This window comes from Perca flavescens, chromosome 9 (assembly GCF_004354835.1).
Source record: "Perca flavescens isolate YP-PL-M2 chromosome 9, PFLA_1.0, whole genome shotgun sequence".
Classification (NCBI taxonomy): domain Eukaryota; kingdom Metazoa; phylum Chordata; class Actinopteri; order Perciformes; family Percidae; genus Perca; species Perca flavescens.
In genome coordinates this window covers 13,674,648-13,694,728 of record NC_041339.1, presented here as the reverse complement: position 1 = coordinate 13,694,728, position 20,081 = coordinate 13,674,648, and the positions used below count along the sequence as shown (strand labels likewise).

The following is a 20,081-nucleotide window of genomic DNA, read 5'->3' as shown; positions in this document are numbered from 1 at the left end:
ATGAACATAAATTATGTAAACATAAACATAACATAACATTATGTAACATAATAATCTTTATGTTTAGACAGATTGAGGTAAAAACTGTTGAATCACAAACAGTACACATCCAGCATATTGTTCTACTGAAGAGAGAATTGAAAACAGTTGGTACAATGCATAACATATGTATTATTTACTGTTATCTACAGGAGATCGTTTGGCCAACATTCTACTCTTTAAACAGTATCGATTTATTTATTTTACTTTCAGTTACATATTATCATCTCATAACATTGATATGGCCCACATGTTAGCACACAGCTGTATTTATACATCCAACAGTTACAAAGCAACATTATCACTCATTTGGAGTTGTTTTTCAGTGGCTAATCTAAGTCCAATATTCACCTTCTTCCTTTTAGCATTGTTTTTGTTGCTTGCTAGTTACAACTTTAACAGTATGCCATTTAGTGCTGGGCAGGTAGCATACAGTGAGTTTTTAGACATTTATTTCCTCAAAACAGTTGCCTGCTGTGTCTGGAAAGAGTGAACCAAAAAAGTTAAAGGAGAAATCCAGCCGATCTTGATCACTAGATATCACTAGTACTGTGATATCTAGTGACGACCAAAATCGGTGCTAGCAAACTGGAGTTGCTGCAGCTTATGGCCAGAGCTCCCAGTTAGCTAAAATGCCAGTTGTGCGCTACTACTGTGCAAGCCACAGGCATCATTTGGACCGTTTCCATGTAGTTACATAGTCACTGATATGGTCATAACCACTACAGTGCTCAATTACCTATTTTTGAGGGGGAAATGACATCCGTGATCGACTCTTCTGGGCTTTTGGTGAAGTGACCGATGGAAAAAGGAGGTAGGTGACAGTACAAACTTTGAATTTAAATGGTTTCTTCAGAATGTCTGAGTTGAAAAAGCATCTTGTTGTCACATAAGGGCCCTGTTCATGCTGCACAGAAATTTTAATTGCATTTTGTGTCTGTTAAGAAGCACAAAGGCACTCTACAACATGCCCCCCCCAACTGGCATTTTAGCTAACTGGCCATTAGCTGCAGCAACTCCAGTTTGCTAGCACCGATTTTGGCCTTTTTTTTTTTCAATCGACAGTACTCGTGACATCTGGCAATCAAGATTCAGGTAAAAATCGACCGGATTTCTCCTTTAAGTTGCGGATCAGAACACACAAACAATGAGGTGAAAGACGCTAAAGGGAACTGCTACGTCAGGTGGTAATTTTTTGTGAGTTTGAAACAATAAGTCACCCATTTCACAATCTAGATAGTCATTTGGCCTCGGGCTAGGTGATAGGACAATATATATCATCAAAATGATATAAAATAGTCTATCATATACAGTATATATTTTTCTATATTGCTTCGATTGCGATGCCGAAAAACCAGCAGCCGAACTGCATTACAGCAATATTTACATAATTTGGATTCAGCTTTACGATCTGATCATTGCACGTTATGTTCATTAATATCTAATAAGTTCTCAATAAAATGTGAAAATACCCAGTACTTTTCATTTGTCAAGTACTTAATTTACACAGCGATATACAACAAAAGGCTTGACCATGTGGTCATTTCATACAGTACAGACTATTTACTTATCGATTTATAAGATTTTGGCTATATCGTCCATTCCTAATTTGACATATTGTTAATATAAAAGTTTTGATAAGTAAAACAACAGCCGGGCGGAAGAGCTACAGGGAAGTACAGTATATGTTTAAAAAGCAAAGTTTTCAGTAGATTTGAAAAACTAGCTGGTTTTCCAATGATGTAATTATACATCAAATAGTTATTATAATAGGAGATACAATTTTAAACATGGTATGATGATGTCACAAATCAGTAACAAAACAAACCCAACATGCTGTATGTGATTCCTCAGTCTTGGTAGAATATCAGTGTCAGGATGGAGGGTCTACATTATGAGCAGGTGGGGAAAATGAACACGAGCCTGTGTTCTGCACTCTTTCATGATGAAACCTCATCAGATGCTGATGAAGCTTTGATCAGCAGCCGGGCCGGTCTCTCGCTCTAGTGTTTCTTAGATTTACTCCCCTCAGGTAAGAAAGGCTCATTTGTGTGGAGCTGGTGTTCTGGTCACAGCCTTGTAAACACTACTCAGTGATGCTCAGACTCAGGTCGCTGGCTTCTGGCCAGGCTTTCTTACCTCTATGTGTGGTTCTGCGCATTAGGGTAGGTTTACATTAATGTGTGGACACTGCTATGAAATACATGCTTAGCTAGGCCAACTGGAGGCTTTGCTTATATATAGTATCTCACAAAAGTGAGTACACCCCTCACATTTGAGTAAATATTTCATTATATCTTTTAATGGGACAACACTGAAGAAATTACACTTTACTTCAATGTAAAGTATTAAGTGTACAGCTTGTATAACAGTGTAAATGTGCTGTTCCCTCAAAATAACTCAACACACAGCCATTAATGTCTAAACCGCTGGCAACAAAAGTCAGTACACCCCTATGTTAAATTCCCATAGAGGCAGGCAGATTTTTATTTTTAAATGCCAGTTATTTCATGGATCCAGGATACTATGCATCCTGATAAAGTTCCCTTGGCCTTTGGAATTAAAATAGCCCCACATCATCACATACCTTCACCATATCTAGAGATTAGCATGGGGTACTTTCCATAAAATCATCTCGCAATGCAAATCAAACTAGCTATTAGGCTAACCGACATAAAACCATGCCAATCTCTAGGTATACATATATATATATATATATATATATATATATATATATATATATATATATATATATATATATATATATATCAAAAACAGACTAATTTCTCACTTGAGACAAGAGAATTGCCTACAACTAGGCCAGATACTGTGTGTGTGTGTGTGTGTGTGTGTGTGTGTGTGTGTGTGTGTGTGTGTGTGTGTGTGTGTGTGTGTGTGTGTGTCTCCCGAGACGTGAACAAGCATCCTCTGTTGTGAGTTTACAGTTTGGGAGCTGCCAGGTCGAGAGATTCTGTGACTCATCCCGTCACCTCAGAGACCTCGCTGCCCTAAACCCTTAGCTCACTTGAATATCAAAACCTGCAGCTCCTTTAAAACCCCGGAGGGCGCAACGTCTCGTTAGTTACAGTGCCAACACAAGAAAGCCAACCGGTCTCACGTATTTCTCCATCCAAACAGACCAACATGCATATTAATATCCACTTGCCAATGTGCATGATTCTTCCCCAAGTAGCTCTGGGCCTTTTCCTATGGTCTGTGTTTACCAAATCCCATGAATTTCTTTTTTGACTTTATCCAATGTGTAATTTACATGGCGAGTGCTTTAAATGGTCATAACACTTTAGTTTTGTGTAGCTGTCTGCGCACTTAAAGGTCCCATGGCATGAAAATTTCACTTTATGAGGTTTTTTAACATTAATATGAGTTCCCCCAGCCTGCCTATGGTCCCCCAGTGGCTAGAAATGGCGATAGGTGTAAACCGAGCCCTGGGTATCCTGCTCTGCCTTTGACAAAATGAAAGCTCAGATGGGCCGATCTGGAATCTTGCTCCTTATGAGGTCATAAGGAGCAAGGATACCTCCCCTTTCTCACATGGGAAAGCTCATTGTGGGACTGGGTCTAGTGGCTGTAATTCTGCACCAAGGCTGAATTTTGGGAAAAAGACTTAAGATACAGTATCAGGGGACCACTAAGGTCTATATAAAAGCATCCAAAATGCAGCATGTCATAGGACCTTTAAAATCTCCTTATTCTCCACATATCTACATCTTGGATTACATGCTATTCAAATATATATCAAACATGTTTAGATCATCTTTATTCTTCACTCTTCTGCATATTTTAAGCTTGTAAATTAGCTATAGACCAAATGCCAAAGACGCTACTTTCTCTACTTTTTCTATATATATATATATATATATATATATTTTCCTATAATGGCTAATAGCTTTAGCTAATTTGAAGGAGGAGAAAGGGAAACACACTGTGAGGCCCTGCCCTGTGATTAGGAAGCATTCCCATCATGATTAATGAGGCTCCATGACTAATGTTCTCCCCCGACACCCCAACAGTACCTGGCCATGTGTCACTGTCAGACCACAATCTGGGTCAATGCACATTACTGTGACTACAACACACACTCAAAACCTGAAAACCCTAGATAAAGTACTTTTTACTGTCTGCTGCACATTGTCAAACACACGTTGAGCTGGACGATTCAGATGACAACGTTTAGAGAGAACTATTGAACCTGATGACTCCCACTACCAATCTCCACTCTCATGCACCCGCTGCCACCCATTCACCATCATTGCCTAGCTCATGAAAAAGGCATCCTCTCTCGGACATGCCAGCAAGTGAAGAGTCTTGATACCAGCTTTCCTGCCTCAGGAAATTGCTCTGATTATTCCCGACAATGCTTATCTCTGCTTCTCTGTTGGCCACACACATGCACGCACACACACACACACACACACACACACACACACACACACACACACACACACACACACACACACACACACACACACACAATCTATTCAGAGTCAACAATACACAACCTGCTCTTTCTTTTTTAATTATGAGCACGACTGACTCAGTTGGCCCACAGCTGAGCTAAACGGTGAAATCATCACAACACTAAGGATAATCTTTTAGGGAACACCGCCGCAGCAAGCTGAGCTAAGCCGAGCCGAGCCGAGCCGGGCAGAGGGGAAACACAGCCAGCCCCGTTTGAATCGAGCTGAGCTGAGCAGAGCTCGGCTGAATTAAGATGATCAGGGGAGGGCTGAGTCGAAGCAAAAGCAGCATTCACTTGTGAGTGTTTGAATCAGTAATTAGGGTTCTCATGGAGCTCAAATTACCACTCTGTAATCAGAAGAGCAGAGTGGTTATTTTCAGAGTGAGGGCACACACACTTTTGATTCATAGATGATTGGTTAATTCAAATAGGGATCCTCAGTTTATATCCCATAAGCACATTAGCAGGACAGGGTCAATTGCGTTTTTGTGTAGCACATAGGTATATGATGGATGGTAATGCACCTATCTTATTTCCTGATGTGTAATGTGTCCAGAAAGTGTGTGCAGTTGCAATGAGATTAAAATAGGAGTGTAAGAGATAAAGCAAAAGTCAAAAACCAAACTAAAACAATAATAACAATGGGGGAAAAGGGAACTTTTGTTAGGAGGAAGAAAAAATAAAGCAATTAGTGTCTCCGTGGTTGTTTATTCATCAAAAAATCCCTGTTCACTTTCCCACTGATAAACACAAACTCTTTTTTCATGAATTCTTACCTACACTGGGTTATAATGAGATGTTATCCAGCTGTTATCCATTGCTATATAAGATGGTAAAACCATAGTTTTTATGTGTCACGGAGAAATTATACATAGGATTGTTTTGATGTACAAACAGAATTACTTGTATACCGACATAAACCACTACAATGGAGTCCAATATTGTATTATTAATTAGAGCACAGTCAGACACTTTTTTTTTATGAGCAATCTAAATTCAAAGCGTTTGACTTTGTCACAATATCCAAACTACATCAAACATGATCATTAATACAGCTCTATGGCTTTGATCTGTAGCAGGAGTGAAGCTGACAAGCCTTTTTTGTTAGACCCTAAAATTCATCAGGATTTATAATAAATATACTCTTATGTGAAGGCTCTCTTACAATCTGCCCATTCCTTCACAGATGAGCCTGCATTACAGCACCGTCTCTGTCTTCACGGTAACTTAGCATGCTTCATGATGTAAAAGTAAATGCTGTTAGGAATAATGTCTGCAAAGGCTAACAGACATTATCGTATATAGCCTGGCCGACATTGATATTTAGTTTTTTTTTAAATCTGTTAACGATATATTAGCCGATCTTGATACGGAACTGTAGATTTGTTTTTGGTTTTTACTAAGCGGGGCATTTCACAGTTGAAAAATCAACTTGTCAGTGCCCTCTGATGGAAAAACTATGTCATGGAGACACCATTTCTAAATTACCTCAGACCTACTTTGGCATTTCTGTACGGGGATTTCTTGCTAGTTATCGGCCAGTATTAGCCTAGAAATCTAGACGCACCCTAGCAGCAGCAAATTTAATTTGCAGCCAGGGGGGTCTAGGCACTCTCTGTTGGCTTGCGAGCTAGAAAAACCAAACTCTAGTCAGGCCAATCACATTGTGTATAGAGTCGGTGGGCGGGCTTATGGCTGATGCTGCTGCTGGGAACAGCGGTCTTCTGGAAGACTTGGAGTTAAGCTTTTCTTTGAGAAAAGAACAAAGAACGGCACAGAACCCTGTGACCCTCATTTTTCAAAATGAAAATATTTTCTGTATATTTTGGTTTCTATTGATGGTTATTATATAGGCCTAAAACATCTCATTTACAGTGTTTTTGCCCTTACAAATGTTGCTGTTATCTTACTATAGACTGTTACAGTAAGTGCATGTATTTTGACCCTAGAAATACATGACACAACAATTCTTGAATAACATTTGATGCATTATCACCAACATTGTCCGTTTTTTTGGAATATCTGCCTATCATCCCATATCAGTCAGGTTACAAAGTTTTACATATGGCTTAGATGAGCATGACAACTACCATGGCCTAAATAGAGCACACTATCTACAACACTGGTGCTCATGCTGTGTTCTGCCCTTGTGTATTTGCTTCCGTCCAAGTACCACAAGGCTACTACATGATCATTGTTATTATCATGTGTTGTAGGGCCTGTATGCTCACTGTGTACCTTATTCAAACAGAATCATAAAGATTAATTCTCCAACTCCCAACCCTTTCACTGGATCATACATGTTGAATCTCTGCCTACCTCCTCCCATTGGTGGATGTAACGGATGAGTCTGGACAGCCTCAGCAGACGCAGCAGACTGAGGATCTTGGTGAAGCGGACAATGCGGAGCGCCCGGGCCGTTTTGTACACCTCTGAGTCCATCCTCTCTCCACGATGAGGAAGATATAATCCACAGGTATGGAAGAGACGAAGTCCACCACGAACCAGCTCTTCAGGTACTTCTCCTTAATCTTCTTGGGATCGAGGATGATCTCGGTGTTGTCCTCGAACACGATGCCGGTCCGGAAGTTCAGCACCAGGTCCATGAGGAAGAAGGTGTCAGAAACCACGTTGAAGATGATCCAGGGAATGGTGGTCTCGTCCTTGAAGAAGGTGATGCCCACGGGGATGATGATCAGGTTGCCCACCATGAACATCAGCATGGTGAAGTCCCAGTAGAACCTGACAGTGTAAAGCAGTGGTTAGAGAGTGACAGACTGAGGGACTGAGGGACTGAGGGACTGCCCCCCTCCCCGCCCCCCTAAACACAGTGACAAATGGCCGATCTTTCTTTACGAAATGCCTGCTTTTTTTTTTTTTTTTTACCAAGTGCACTGTATCTTCTCCCTGTGAGGCAACCTATACCATATGACTCAAGACAGTGTCAGGACAAGGACAAGCAGAGAGACATGGATATAACAGGAAAGATAAGCTGGGTGCACTTCATTCCAAATCAAGGAACAACTGACATGAAACACCCATAACAGTAAAGCTATACTGATGGAGGATGCCTCAGCAGTTATCACAGCAATTGTGCAAATTGGATATCTTTGAACTGCTGGTCAGACAAAACAATACATTTGAAGACGTCACATTGGGCTTTAGGAAACAGTGTTTTTTTTTTCTCCCCACAATTTTCTGACATTTAGATGAGACCAATAAATAAATAAATAAATTGAGCGGATAACTGGCTCGATTCATCTACAGTATAACAAAAAAAGAATCCTTAGTTGCGGCCCTGTTGTGTCCTCAGAAGGCATACGTTACACAGCGGTCTGATCAGCGGAAAGTATACATGGGAGACTGCAAAGGATAGTGTTGCTGAGTCATGAATGTTCCCTGACATAATCCCCGACAAAACCATCGATTATTATATTAAATGATATTTTGGTAGCAAAATCTGAGACACAGCCAGTTAGGAGCTCAAATAGTTGGCTTTATCTTCAGACTGCTGCTGCTGTTTTACACTTGAGAGACTTGGAGGAGCTGTCCTTGGTGCTGAAACTCGATGAGGGAACTTTTCCAACTTCAAGTCAAATTCATCTTTAATACAAAACTCATGAACCAAAGCTTTTTTGAGGAAACGTTTGTGACAAATATTTACATAGCGTCATATTGCACTCACCCTAATGTTTAATTTTTTTTTTAATTATTATTCTCAGTCCTCATGATGGATCAGAGTTCTCCCCTAAGTTTCAAGTTTTTCCCCCAGATAATTGTTAAGCTAAATAAAAATATAGGCGTAAATATCTAATAAAAATAATTTAATTATTAATCTTTTTCTTTATTTATTTCCATCTTGGCTACAGCTAAAGTGTTGTCTATGGAGGACATTACCCAAGTGCCTTTATAAATAACTAAATAAACAACCGAATATTCTAAATATGATGTTCTCTCATATAAAGTTTGATATGTAAAAACTGTGCCAGGCGGTGTGTTACTACCATATCTTTCAGGCATCTCAATATAAGAGTATGTAGGCTTACTGGTTATGAACATCAACTCAATTTGACCCATACCTGAAGTCGCTGTATGGGTGGATAATCCAATTACCCGCTGACTTTACGCGCTCTTGTTCTTTCTCCACTGCCTTCTGGCTGCCAAACATGCGCAGGGAGAATTTGTTAACCCGGGCTGAAGCATGGAACTAAACTGCCGCTGCATGTATGTCTGATTCCCTCTGTAGTCTTCATCATCCGGCATTATCTGAGAGCCATCCTCAGCTTTGGTAAATGTGACAGAATTTCTCGACTGCTGACTCGGAGTCTGTCCTTTACCAGCTGGGGCGTTGGAGAAGGACACTCTGGAGTCTTTTTTCTCCATTGCTGCCGCGGTCTTGACCTCGGTGCCCGGCCCCTGTGTCAGGGACCCCGCTGAAGTGATAGAGCCGTCCATGCTCGCAGCCTGCCCCTTTCCGTTTTCAGCAGCTACTACTCCATCTGCCTGCTTCTCCTGCCTTGAGATGAGAGAGGAGAGGCTCCCTGAACTGGCCGGGTCCCTTCTACAATCTCCGTTTTTGTTGCATATCATACCGATGGCTCCCTCTGCTATCACGCCAGCCTCTGGGAACGTGTCCCCTCCAGCAGCATCCCTCCGGCACAACAGAGCGGAGGCCGTGCTGCCACTGGCACGGACAGGTGCGGAGTCCTCGTCTTGCAGGAGCCACAGCTCATTGATGTTGGAGTTTTTACGCGCAATGGACGCGGCTCCGCCTCCTGGCGTAAATTTCTTCATCTTGGTTCCTCCGCTGCTCCTATGATCCGCGCGTCCGGACAAGCTGGTTACTTGAGGTGGTCGAGGCTGCTGGAATTTGGGCTCCTCATCGCTGTCCTCCGCCTCGTCCATCACAGGCAGAACAGACACGAGACTGACGCTCCCCGCACCTTGGACCTGGTGAGCCTGGAGGGCGGCGGAGAAAGGAGAGTGGAGTTCAAAGCAGCAGCAGCCCTCTGCTTTCCACACACGCTACTTTAGGATAACAGCGTTGCTATGGCTGCAACCTGGCGGCTGTTATTGTGTGTGTCTGTCTGTGTGTGTGTGTGTGTGTGTGTGTGTGAGTATGTGTGTGTAGAGAGAGACAACAGCATTACCTGTAGGCTGCACCCACTAAATGATATCGAAGAAACTACGTGAACAGAAGAAGCTGGCAGTGTCACAAAAACTTTATTCATCTAATAACTAAACATATACAGTACATATATGATGAAATACAAAGATGAACCCACCTGATGGGAGCCAGGGCCAAGGCGACAGATAAAGCTCACAGGAAACCACAAAGTTCTTCATGGTTTGTCATCCACAGTTGATTCTCAGGTAGACCATCAGCTAGGGCTGGGCCATATATCAATATTATATCGATATCGTAATATGAAACTAGATATCATCTTAAGTGCTGGATATCGTAATATGGTACATTTTGTCTTTTCCTTTTTTTAAAGACTGCTTTAGACAGTAAAGTGATGTCATTTTCTGAACTTACCAGATTGTTCTATCTGTTCGATTATTTGCCTTTAACCACTTAGGTCATTATATCCACATTACTGAGGACTAGTTATCAAAAATCTAATTATATTTTGTAAAGGCACCATTAGTCAACCCTACAATATCTGGTCAAGAATATATCTGATTTCTGCATATCCATCAACAAATGGTTAGATGATGATCATATAGTCATTCTAATGCTACATGAGGGCTTTCCTCACTAAGAGGCTGTACCAACAGGGTCGGCCAGCTGATTAACCCTTGTGTTGTCTTCGGGTCAAATTTGGCCCGTTTTCTACATGTCTACATCAGAAATATGAGTTTCTCTTTAACTACCTCATTTTGATGACCCAAAAATAACACGGACGGAATGATTCCACACAACGCGCTTCACAAGTACAACAGAAGATCTGTCCTCTGCTTTCATTGAATTTGGGGGGTTTTGTTCAAATTTGTTAGCGTTTGAAAACCGAATTAGGCATAATTTCCTTAATAAATGAAGTTTATTGACCATGAAATCCAAAAAGTGTAAAACTAGTAATGAGTTGGCGTTAGTGGTGTTCATACATGGTATTGAAAATGGGAGTTTTTCCTCGCCACTGTCGCACTGCTTGCTCTTGAGGGAATTACTGGAATTGTTGGGGCTTTGTAAATGATAGAATGTGGTCTAGACCTACTCTATTTGTAAAGTGTCTCGAGATAACTAGTTATGATTTGATACTAAATAAAATTGAATTGAAAATGTGTTAAAAAAACAAAAAAAACAAGGGATAAGGTTGATTATTTGCCAAAATGGACTGAGGTCCCCTGTTCTTGGTTAAATGGCTCCACCTTGTGGACAAATACACACCGCACTAACAAGCTTCCCGAGCATCCGTAAGCTTTTTCTACCCATGGACTCAGACATACGTCCACTGTCCACATAGCCTAATGCATGGGACACCGTACACCTCCAATTCAGGACCCTAAACTGCATATCAGCACGCTAACTGATTTTTTTTGCTGCAGTCTTCCTTTTCTTTAACTATTCTGCTGTAGCTTAACACATTCCTATGGGGCAATCATTTAGGCGTTCATAAACCCAAGATAAATCTAGTTCTTAAAGATAACCCTCTTTTATACAGTAAGAAAGCACACAAGATAAGACATTCAGTTTAGTTGATAAAGGGGGGTTACAAACCATGCTTTCTTTTAGCTTTTGTGTTTTGGGTGTTGAAACAGGAATATATGCAAGGTAAAGTCAATAAGAAAGCATGTTTGGGGCCATTTTTTATAAAACATTTTAAGAGATTTTAAAACTTAAAAAGAAAAAAAATAGATTGTTGAGCAGGTTTAAGCTCAGCACCCACATAGCTGCAGTGGAGTTCTTAGGTTCTTTGCTCCACATGTGTAATAATGCAGGTAGACAACATTTAAATAAGGTAGGGGTTGAGAAACCCCAAACAAATGTTCTTGTGAATCACTTTGTACGCTTTTGTTTAGGCATGCAACAGTCTGAAAGACACTTGCACGCCTGGCTTGATGATATACTTTAAGATTTTGTCTCAAAACACATTCACCTTGTAGTTACAATTTTATGTTCCGAGACCTTCTTCCTTTATGCCCTGACATTTGTTAGCAGGACAGTGAATGCTACAAACAATGGTTTTGGTCTTCTGTGCAGCGGTTTGGTCCTTGTACACCGTGCTTCTTGACCTGCTATTCAACTTTTGAGTTGAGGAAAAGTTAAGTAAACCAACAAACATGTAAAATCAAATACCTTTATTCAGTTTGTGAAAGTTGGAAAACTGGTGGCGTTCCATGTACTTGGATGGTACAACAATTTACACAACTCTGGCTAAGTCTTTATCTGCGAACTGAAACGGTTAACATCGAATCACAACACTAATCAGGTTAAATGGAACATATGGCTTCTGAATATCTACACAGTGACGGGAACAGAGACGACGGTCCAACAATTGCACACAAATCTTTCAGATCACAATAAGTGAGAAAGAAAAACATCTTATTAAAAACGGTTCATCACCTGTACCAAATTAAAAACCGCAGTACGTGGTGTTGAAGTCGCAATCAACAGAAGATTTCATGCACTTGGTCCTTTACAATATATTTTTACTCTGGATGTGACATTGGCAACAAAAACATTGGTTAACTAAAACCTCGGTTTTAAAATATGTGAACCCAAAAAAAGGAAATAAAAGCTTGATTAAAAAAAAAAAAAGAAAAAAAAAAGACAAATTTAAATTTTAAAGTGTCACATTTGCACACAAAAGTGTAGTAGTGGTGCTTGTGGGCATAAAACTCTGCTATGAGAGGATGGCGGTGGTGTGGGGACAGGTCAAACTCACTCCAGTGGTTTCATACTAAAGCCATTCTCTTAGCGCCAGGATCAAAAAGGTTTCAGATGCTCTGAACAGAACTTGTGCCGTTTTTACAAGTCACCATCCCAGATCGGAGAATATAAAAGCAAAGACAACTGTGTGGTCAGTGTATCAGGAAGCATCAGCATGAAAAGAAAAAACAACCACAAACGTGCCATTCCTCACATGAACTGTCTAATGATTTTACATTGAACACACACACTTTGCTATTAAATGCATGCAATATTTGCCCTGTGGCCTCGAGCAGAAAATTACTTCACACTATGTTCTGCGGCTGCACAATGTGGAGAAGCATATAGAAGAAAAAAAAAAATAGGAGGAAATCATTCAGTTTCTTAAAACATTTATCACCCAAGCACAAAAAGTAACTTAAAATTGCAGGGTGCGCAGTATAATGTGCAACGGCTGAATCCTGGACTGCCATCTGGATGTCCATCTAGAACAGAAAAAAAAAAAGTTGCATGAATGAAGAATTAAAGTTGTTTTCAAACATTTGTCTTATATTAATAAAAAAAAAATTGGTTCATCGTCTTCACGGTTTTTGAGCAGAGAAAGTTAAATTCCAAGAAGAACTAAAGTTTCACGCACCTCATTCAGCTTCTAATTAGAATTCCTTTGCCTCACATTCTTGTCTTTGTGATTTGCATTAGAATTGGTCTTCCTGAAAAACATTAGTGAGAACATGAGTTCTGTAAAAAAAAAAAAACAAAGACTCAAGATACGGAGCTGCTAACAATACTTACAGAGGAGCAGCTCCTGAGTCGTCATCTGGACGGCAGCAAACGATCAATGAAGGAGGGCAAAGAAAAACAAGTCAGTTGATAGCAGGACGTTACATGTCTGTTACTGGTTTGAGCACCACATGCCACCCATCCTGCCCCACAGATGACGGCAGAAAATGTTAGAAAAGCGACATCCTCCGCAACGGGATTCCAACTGGGTTATAATCAAATACCAACTGAATAGGAATTAAAGCATGCCCACCTGGTTCTGACAATGAATGACAAAGCTAAATCCTTAGCACATCATTTATCCAGTAATTCTCCACACACAAATCATTGTTCGTGTTCTATAAAAGACACATTACTGAACGTCACTTAACAGACTACTCTATGGTCTCTTTAGTAAATCTTCAATAAGATTTAAACATTTGCCATTTTTGAATATCTTTTACATTGTCCAGAAGTATACAGAAGCGTATTGCATTCACCAAAGAAAAATATTTTTTTCGAATTATGAGAAAATATCTTAATTACGAGAAAAGATCTCATAATTACGAGATCCTGATCTCGTAATTTTGAGAAAAGATCTCATGGTTACAAGATCATTTTAAACACCTGGAAGGCGGCATATCTAGGAAAACGCTTAACGTGGAAAACGTTAACGTGGTTTAATGTACCTAAACAACCATCAATCATCACCAAAATCCTCTCCTATATGATGATTGATCGATGTTTGTACATCAAACCACGTTAAGCTTTTTCACGCTCAGCGCTTTTTACGCGTTTTCGAATGTCCCCTGTTTTCGAATGTCCCCTAGATATGCCGGCTTCCAGGTGTTTGAAATTATCTCATAATTACGTAGATCTTTTCTCGTAATTACGAGATCAGGAACTCAATTAAGAGAGCTTTTCTCGTGAATTACGTAGATATGGTGTCTACATTTTTTTTTCTTTTTCTATGGTGAATGCAACACGCCTCCAGAGAAGTCACCCCTTAACATCAGGCTCATGCAATACAAGCAAAGGACACCAAAGACCTAGTGGCTGTAATAAGATAAAAAGAAGGAAATGTCTTTATACAGGCAGAGCCAACTTACACCCTGGCGTGTATAGTGGCAGTATTCACAAAGTAAGGCACTCTCTGCTGCCAAAATGGTCAATGAGACAAATGTGAATGATTTACTAACCTTGAGAAGAGGGTTGCCTATCATTTATCATGCATACAGTACAAAATGCAGAAGGCATGCAGACAGAATGCTGAAACCTCACTTTTCAACCTGTTCCAAGTTCATGTCAAACCATTACGTGTCTCATTTGACTCTTTCATTGGCTAAAAAAAAAAAAAAAAAAAAAAAAAAAAAAAAAGGGCTAGTAGAAAGTGCAAAGGAAAGGTTTTAAGCTTGTCCGATTGCAGGGCCAGTGAAAGAGTGACCAAATCTTTGAGCGCATTCCTCTTAGAAGGGCCAAAAGCAGACTCCCATAGCTTTTTCCACGCGGTCATTTCACCTCAACCACTTCAGTCTGACATGCAGTTTTGTCCACTTACCAAAATGCAAAATCAGCAGCGAACAGAGAAGTAAAATGTAAATAATAGTTTCTATCACAGAGCGTTTATACAAAAAGGCGGAAGCTAACTCCTGATCTGTATTTGAAAATAATAATAATAATAATAATAATAATAATAATAATAATAACAAAACCAAAAAGACAACTGTATTAAATGCATGCAACTACAGTCTATACATTCCCACCTAAAGAGCAATGCCTTAACAGTCTTCAACTTGCCACTGAGGGGCAGTACATCTTCTCAACTCAAGTTTAGTAAACTAGGCCTACAGTTTGATGCATTTTTTGTCCTGTTGGAAGACTTAAAATGTTCTTTTTTAGCCACACATTATGACAGAGGATACAGAGTGCAGGTTGGGACATGGCCATATCTAACCTCAAAATGTACAGTTCGGTAGCTAACCATTCCATCATACAAGGGTATTTTTCTTCTACCAAAACTTGTGTAATAATAAACGGCAAAATACCGGTACATTTTGGAATACACTAACTGTTGTGGCCAATTGACAAAAAAAATTCTCAGCTCTAAGTAGCTGTTCAGACCAAAAACAGCAGTAAGTTATCACAGCTCTAATCACTTCATCCGGGTTTGGATTTATGCGAGGTAAAACAGTAGAATGAGCCTATTCAGGTAACAAAGTCACGTGATCTTGCACTGGCAAATGGCAGAGTCTTGTTGGATGATCAACATATTTGCCATTTACCGCCTCCCTCCCCCTCCATTTGTTGTTGCTCAAACCCCCCGACACTGTCAACACAGTGGTCTCATTGAAATGAATGAGAAGGCGGTGTTTTATCCATAGTGCTAATGTCGGTCTGAACACAACCTTAAAAAAATAAAAACATAATGGTGGAGGAAGCATGGCGACGTACCGCCGGTGATCTCATCGGGCTTTCTCCTCTTCTCATAGATGAAGATGATGGTCACCAGGATGATGACCTCGCCACGATGCCAAGGAAGGGCCAGAGGGCAGCCCAGCGACCGCGGACACGCAGGTGGATCCGGTCACTGGTTGTGCCGAAGTTCATTGGTTCCAGAGCAGACGTAGTCGCCGATGTCTTCTTCGATGCTCAGGTTCTCAATGACCAGAGTGGTCTTGTTAGGGGTGCTCTTTATCTCATATTTGTCGGTAGTGCCGTTGATGATAGGCTGAGGGTCATTTTAAAGCAACAAGTTAGTTACACCAGTAGCAAGACAGGTGTGACTATTCTGCCTTATTTCATTTTATTTAACAATTGAAGTGCTGGACATACACCATTTGCAACTTGCAATCGCAAGTGTTACGCCGCCTAAATGTTACGTTTAAGTTGGTTTTAAAACTGTAGGTCAAAAACATCATGAATCATTTTTAACACATACGGTTTGGCCGCCATCTTTGAACCAGGTCCAGTCAGTAGGCAATGGGTAGCCACTGCTCAAACACACCAGCACGCCTTTTGTCCTTCTCGTTGTTATGCTCAGAGTGCTTGTAGGCAACAACATGGGAAGTGCTACAGCAAAAACAGAAATACATATTCAAATTAGAATATGAAAGTTTGTATATTTAAATTACCTCCCATGAAATGGTTTATCCTCGAGCTCAAGAAGAATGCTTGAAACAAAAAAGGCTACCTAATTTTCAACCATAAAAACATTTGCAACCCATGCAAGTTAAAACCCCAATGTAATCATGGACATAAACTTAACATTAAAATGACCAATGAATGCAACTTTATCTGCGATATTCCTTCATTAACTTATTACTTTTGACTTCAATTGTCTTCTTCACCTCTGGATCGGTCAGGAACACACATTCATACTTTCCACTAGAAGTGTAGGTGATTCTGTCCAAACTATGGAAAGAAAAGAAATGAAGGATTTAAGAAATCCTTGCAACACTCAATGGAACTTGAACAGCATTTTTCTCTGCTGACCTAGCAACTAGCATATAGCAGGCGGTGACTTCTAACCAAATCTGCTGGAAGCCACTTTAATGACAGTGATTAGTTTTCCACTTAGCTAAGTAGAAAATTCACAATAGAACCGCTTACTTGACAAGAGCCAGGAGTAAAAATAAAGCTGCTTGTCCATGCAACAAATATTTCAAATTTCCCTGGTAATCACAAGCCCACTTGTGTTTGTCCCATACAGTCCTGCCTGCTCTCTAATGGGGAATTAAGGTCAGGGCAAGTGAGCACAGTGCCAGGAGTGCTTATCCCCGCTTACCAAGACTACGCAAAGCTGCATGATCAAGACGGTCCATCGCTCTGCTAATCAAGAGCAGTGAACGCCTGAATGGCGCCCCTAGCTTGGCTGCTAATGGAGGAAGGGACAACAGTGAGAGGGGAGGGACGACAGACAAGCAGAAGACAAAGTGCAAGGGAGAGAATATTAGAGGATAAAGCGATTTTGACTGTAGTAACACAGCCAGCATAGGAAACCGAGTAAAACATCAGGACCAGGGTGTCAACCTCATCCCTGATTTGATCTTGAGTGGGCCAGACCAGTAAACCACTCCAGAAAGATCAGAAACTTTATTGGCCAGTTTCTTGTCAGCTTGATGTTGGCAAACGAAGTTACTTCTGTTACGACAAGCCGCTCTAAGGCCATTGTAGGAAAAAAAACAAGGAAAAAAAAAATTTGACAGACTGGAGAGGGTAATATTCTGAGAGAAAAAAAAAAGATTTCTAAGATTAAAGTCGTGAATTTATGGAAAAAGAACTTGATTTCTCTGAGATTAAACTGGTAAATTTGGAATTGGAATTAACTACTTCTCTGCAATTTTCACACTTGGGGCCCAAATTGGGCCTGATTGGACCCAATGGCAGGCCTGTTCTGGCCTCACGGGCTATATGTTTGACACCCTTGGACTAGAGCAAGACATGCAATGCCAATATAGCTCACTTTAGATTAGATTCAACTTTGTCATTGCGCATGTCACAACCACAGAGCAACTAAAAGTAGTGAGTGTCTAAACAGAAGTGCTTAGGCAGTGATTAAATAAATTAAACATGTGCTACAGTATCAATAAATAAACATATGCTACAATATATACAGAGTGCAAGGTATGAATTATATCCAAGTATATAGATATGAGTCTATAGGAGTGACTATTACTACAAGAATGTACAGGCTATGACTACTGTAATACAGAATAATAACTATAGAGTGTGTACAGTGGTGCAAATTGGGAGTGTTGAGGGCTTATACAATAGTGCAAGAGGAATGATTTACAGAGCATTTCAGGTTTATTCAGTCCAGGGGGCTGGTGGGTATGTGTGAGGGGTGTCATCCAGGTATGCCATTAGGGCCTGCAGCTTTATGCGACGTTATTCCTGCTCAACACTGCTCGGAGATCAGTGGGAGAGTGTGTCAGGGGTTGGTGGTCAGCAGTCAGTTCTGCCTTGGTTGTTGGTACTTTGTTGTCCCTCGACGGTTGTTAAGCTCGTTGAGGAAGGAGATATCAGAGGAAGGGCGGGTCCATGGGCCTGAATGCCTTGCCACACACGTTGGGGGGTTGAGTTGGAAAAGTGCTCTCGACCTTCAGCTTGTAGCACGTTTCCATCAACTGGTTTAGAGCTTAATAAATTAGACTTCACGCAGCGTAGTTTCGCCACAAGTTGACGCTACGCATTGTTGTAGATTGCAAACCGGCTTTAAATCAAAGAGTTTAGAAGCTAAGTTCTTTGCTGCAGTCTTCTCCTGAACAGAGGTGGCGCTTAATGAGCAAAGGCTACCAACGTTGTTTCTACAGACCAGAAAAAAAAAAAAAAAAAAAAAAAAGGTAAACAATGGCAGAACTGGCAGCAGCATTGCTTCAATGAAGCCTTTCATTTCGCCATAAAAGAGCTCATCTTAACCCAGTAAGTTTACAAGACAGACTTGCAGTCACCAGAGTCCTGACATCCGGTTGTCGGCGAACCATTCAGGCTTCGCTTCCGCTTTGTACGCCGCTGAAAAAAACTGCCGCGGCGCGACCCCGCTCACGCGCCATAAACCGGATGCGCCAGCCGGATATTACATAATTTTTTTGACGCCACGATGTCGCGCCACCTCGGCTGTGTCTAGTGTGGGAAAAAACCTTTAACGTTCATCAGTCATTCAGTATGCTCAGTTCACGTTCTCCCAAAATATGACTCCAGCTCAGCACAACACTGGAGAGAGGGATCCATTGTTCTATGGGGAGGGGAGTAGCTTTGTAAGCTCCAGCTCTGTTGGAATAAACATGGTCCAGTGTCTCGTTTCCTCTAGCATGGAAGAAAAACATATTGATGAAATCTGGGCAGTATTGTTCTTTACATTGAGTGGTTAAAAGTCACCAGCAACAATAAAGGCAGCCTTGGGGGTGTTGCCTGCTGTTTGCTAATGGCTGCATGTAGTTCTTTCCTTGGAAGCTTAGCATCCGTAGTGTGTATACAACAGTAACTATAATTGATGGGAGTTCTCTTGGGAGATAGCAAGGTCTGCATTTAACCATGAGAAACTCCACATTAGGTGAGCAGTGACTCTGATTGAATTTGTGCACCAAGCTGAGTTTGTATAAATGCAAAAATCTCCGCCCCTGGTCTTACAGAGCCATGTGCAGTCCTGTCTGCATGGTGAATGGGACGTCCTGCTAACTCAATAGCATTGTCCGAAAACAGCTATTTAACCATGTCTCTGTAAAGATCATGACGTTTGAGTCCAAAAACAGTTAAGTTTATTGTTGGTGATGCAGAGTCGAGATCGTCCATTTTATTCACCAGAGACTGGAAATTAGCGAGAAAATGCTGGGTAAAGGAGCCGCATGCGGTGTTAGCTTTGCTTAGTCGTAGCCCTCCGGGTTACCCTGTTTTTGTTTACGGGTCTCGACGAGTCAGCACTTCCACCCGCGGGAAAAGTGGGTAGCCTCCGTTGTTCGGGAGATCTCGGGATAAAGCTGGAGATCGACGATAAACAGTTGAAGCCGTGTAATCCAATGTCCCAAAGCTCCTGTAGGATGTTAAAGCAGCGCTGCCCTGAATGAACAGTCCAGTGAGGAGCAGATAAACAACTAATTTGCCAAATCTGGAGAGACACGACTTCTCGCGTTGTTCACATACGTGAACTTGTCATCTTGTATTATTATTTTAGGCTGTAAAATGGCTAAATGTCTAAGTTGTCCATACCCATCTAAAAGTGTTAAAGCCAGCTAGGCTTGCCATTTTCTGGTATTTTCATTTACTCAATACTGCTAATCAGGCTGTGAAAAACAAACTGGCCTCTCAGGGGAAAAAGCAATTCTTCTGCTTTTACAAGGTAGTGAGAAACAGCATATATATTACACCAACAGATTCAGGAATTTACATTATCATCATCATCAGAGGATGAGCACTTTGATTATGCCATAGTAA

General features: G+C 40.9%; 2 protein-coding genes across 2 annotated transcripts in view; both read right to left on the bottom strand.

The window, feature by feature from the left end:
- The window catches only part of hcn2b (hyperpolarization activated cyclic nucleotide-gated potassium channel 2b), a 75,414-nt gene that overhangs the window by 34,562 nt on the left and 20,771 nt on the right, over nt 1-20,081 (bottom strand).
- Nucleotides 12,719-16,972, bottom strand: LOC114561083 (basigin). Its single transcript, XM_028586783.1, is given in 8 exon segments — nt 12,719-12,877; nt 13,030-13,102; nt 13,185-13,209; nt 15,603-15,674; nt 15,677-15,755; nt 15,757-15,879; nt 16,090-16,220; nt 16,936-16,972. Coding segments are annotated over 7 exon segments (528 nt in total). The 3' UTR covers nt 12,719-12,877; nt 13,030-13,041.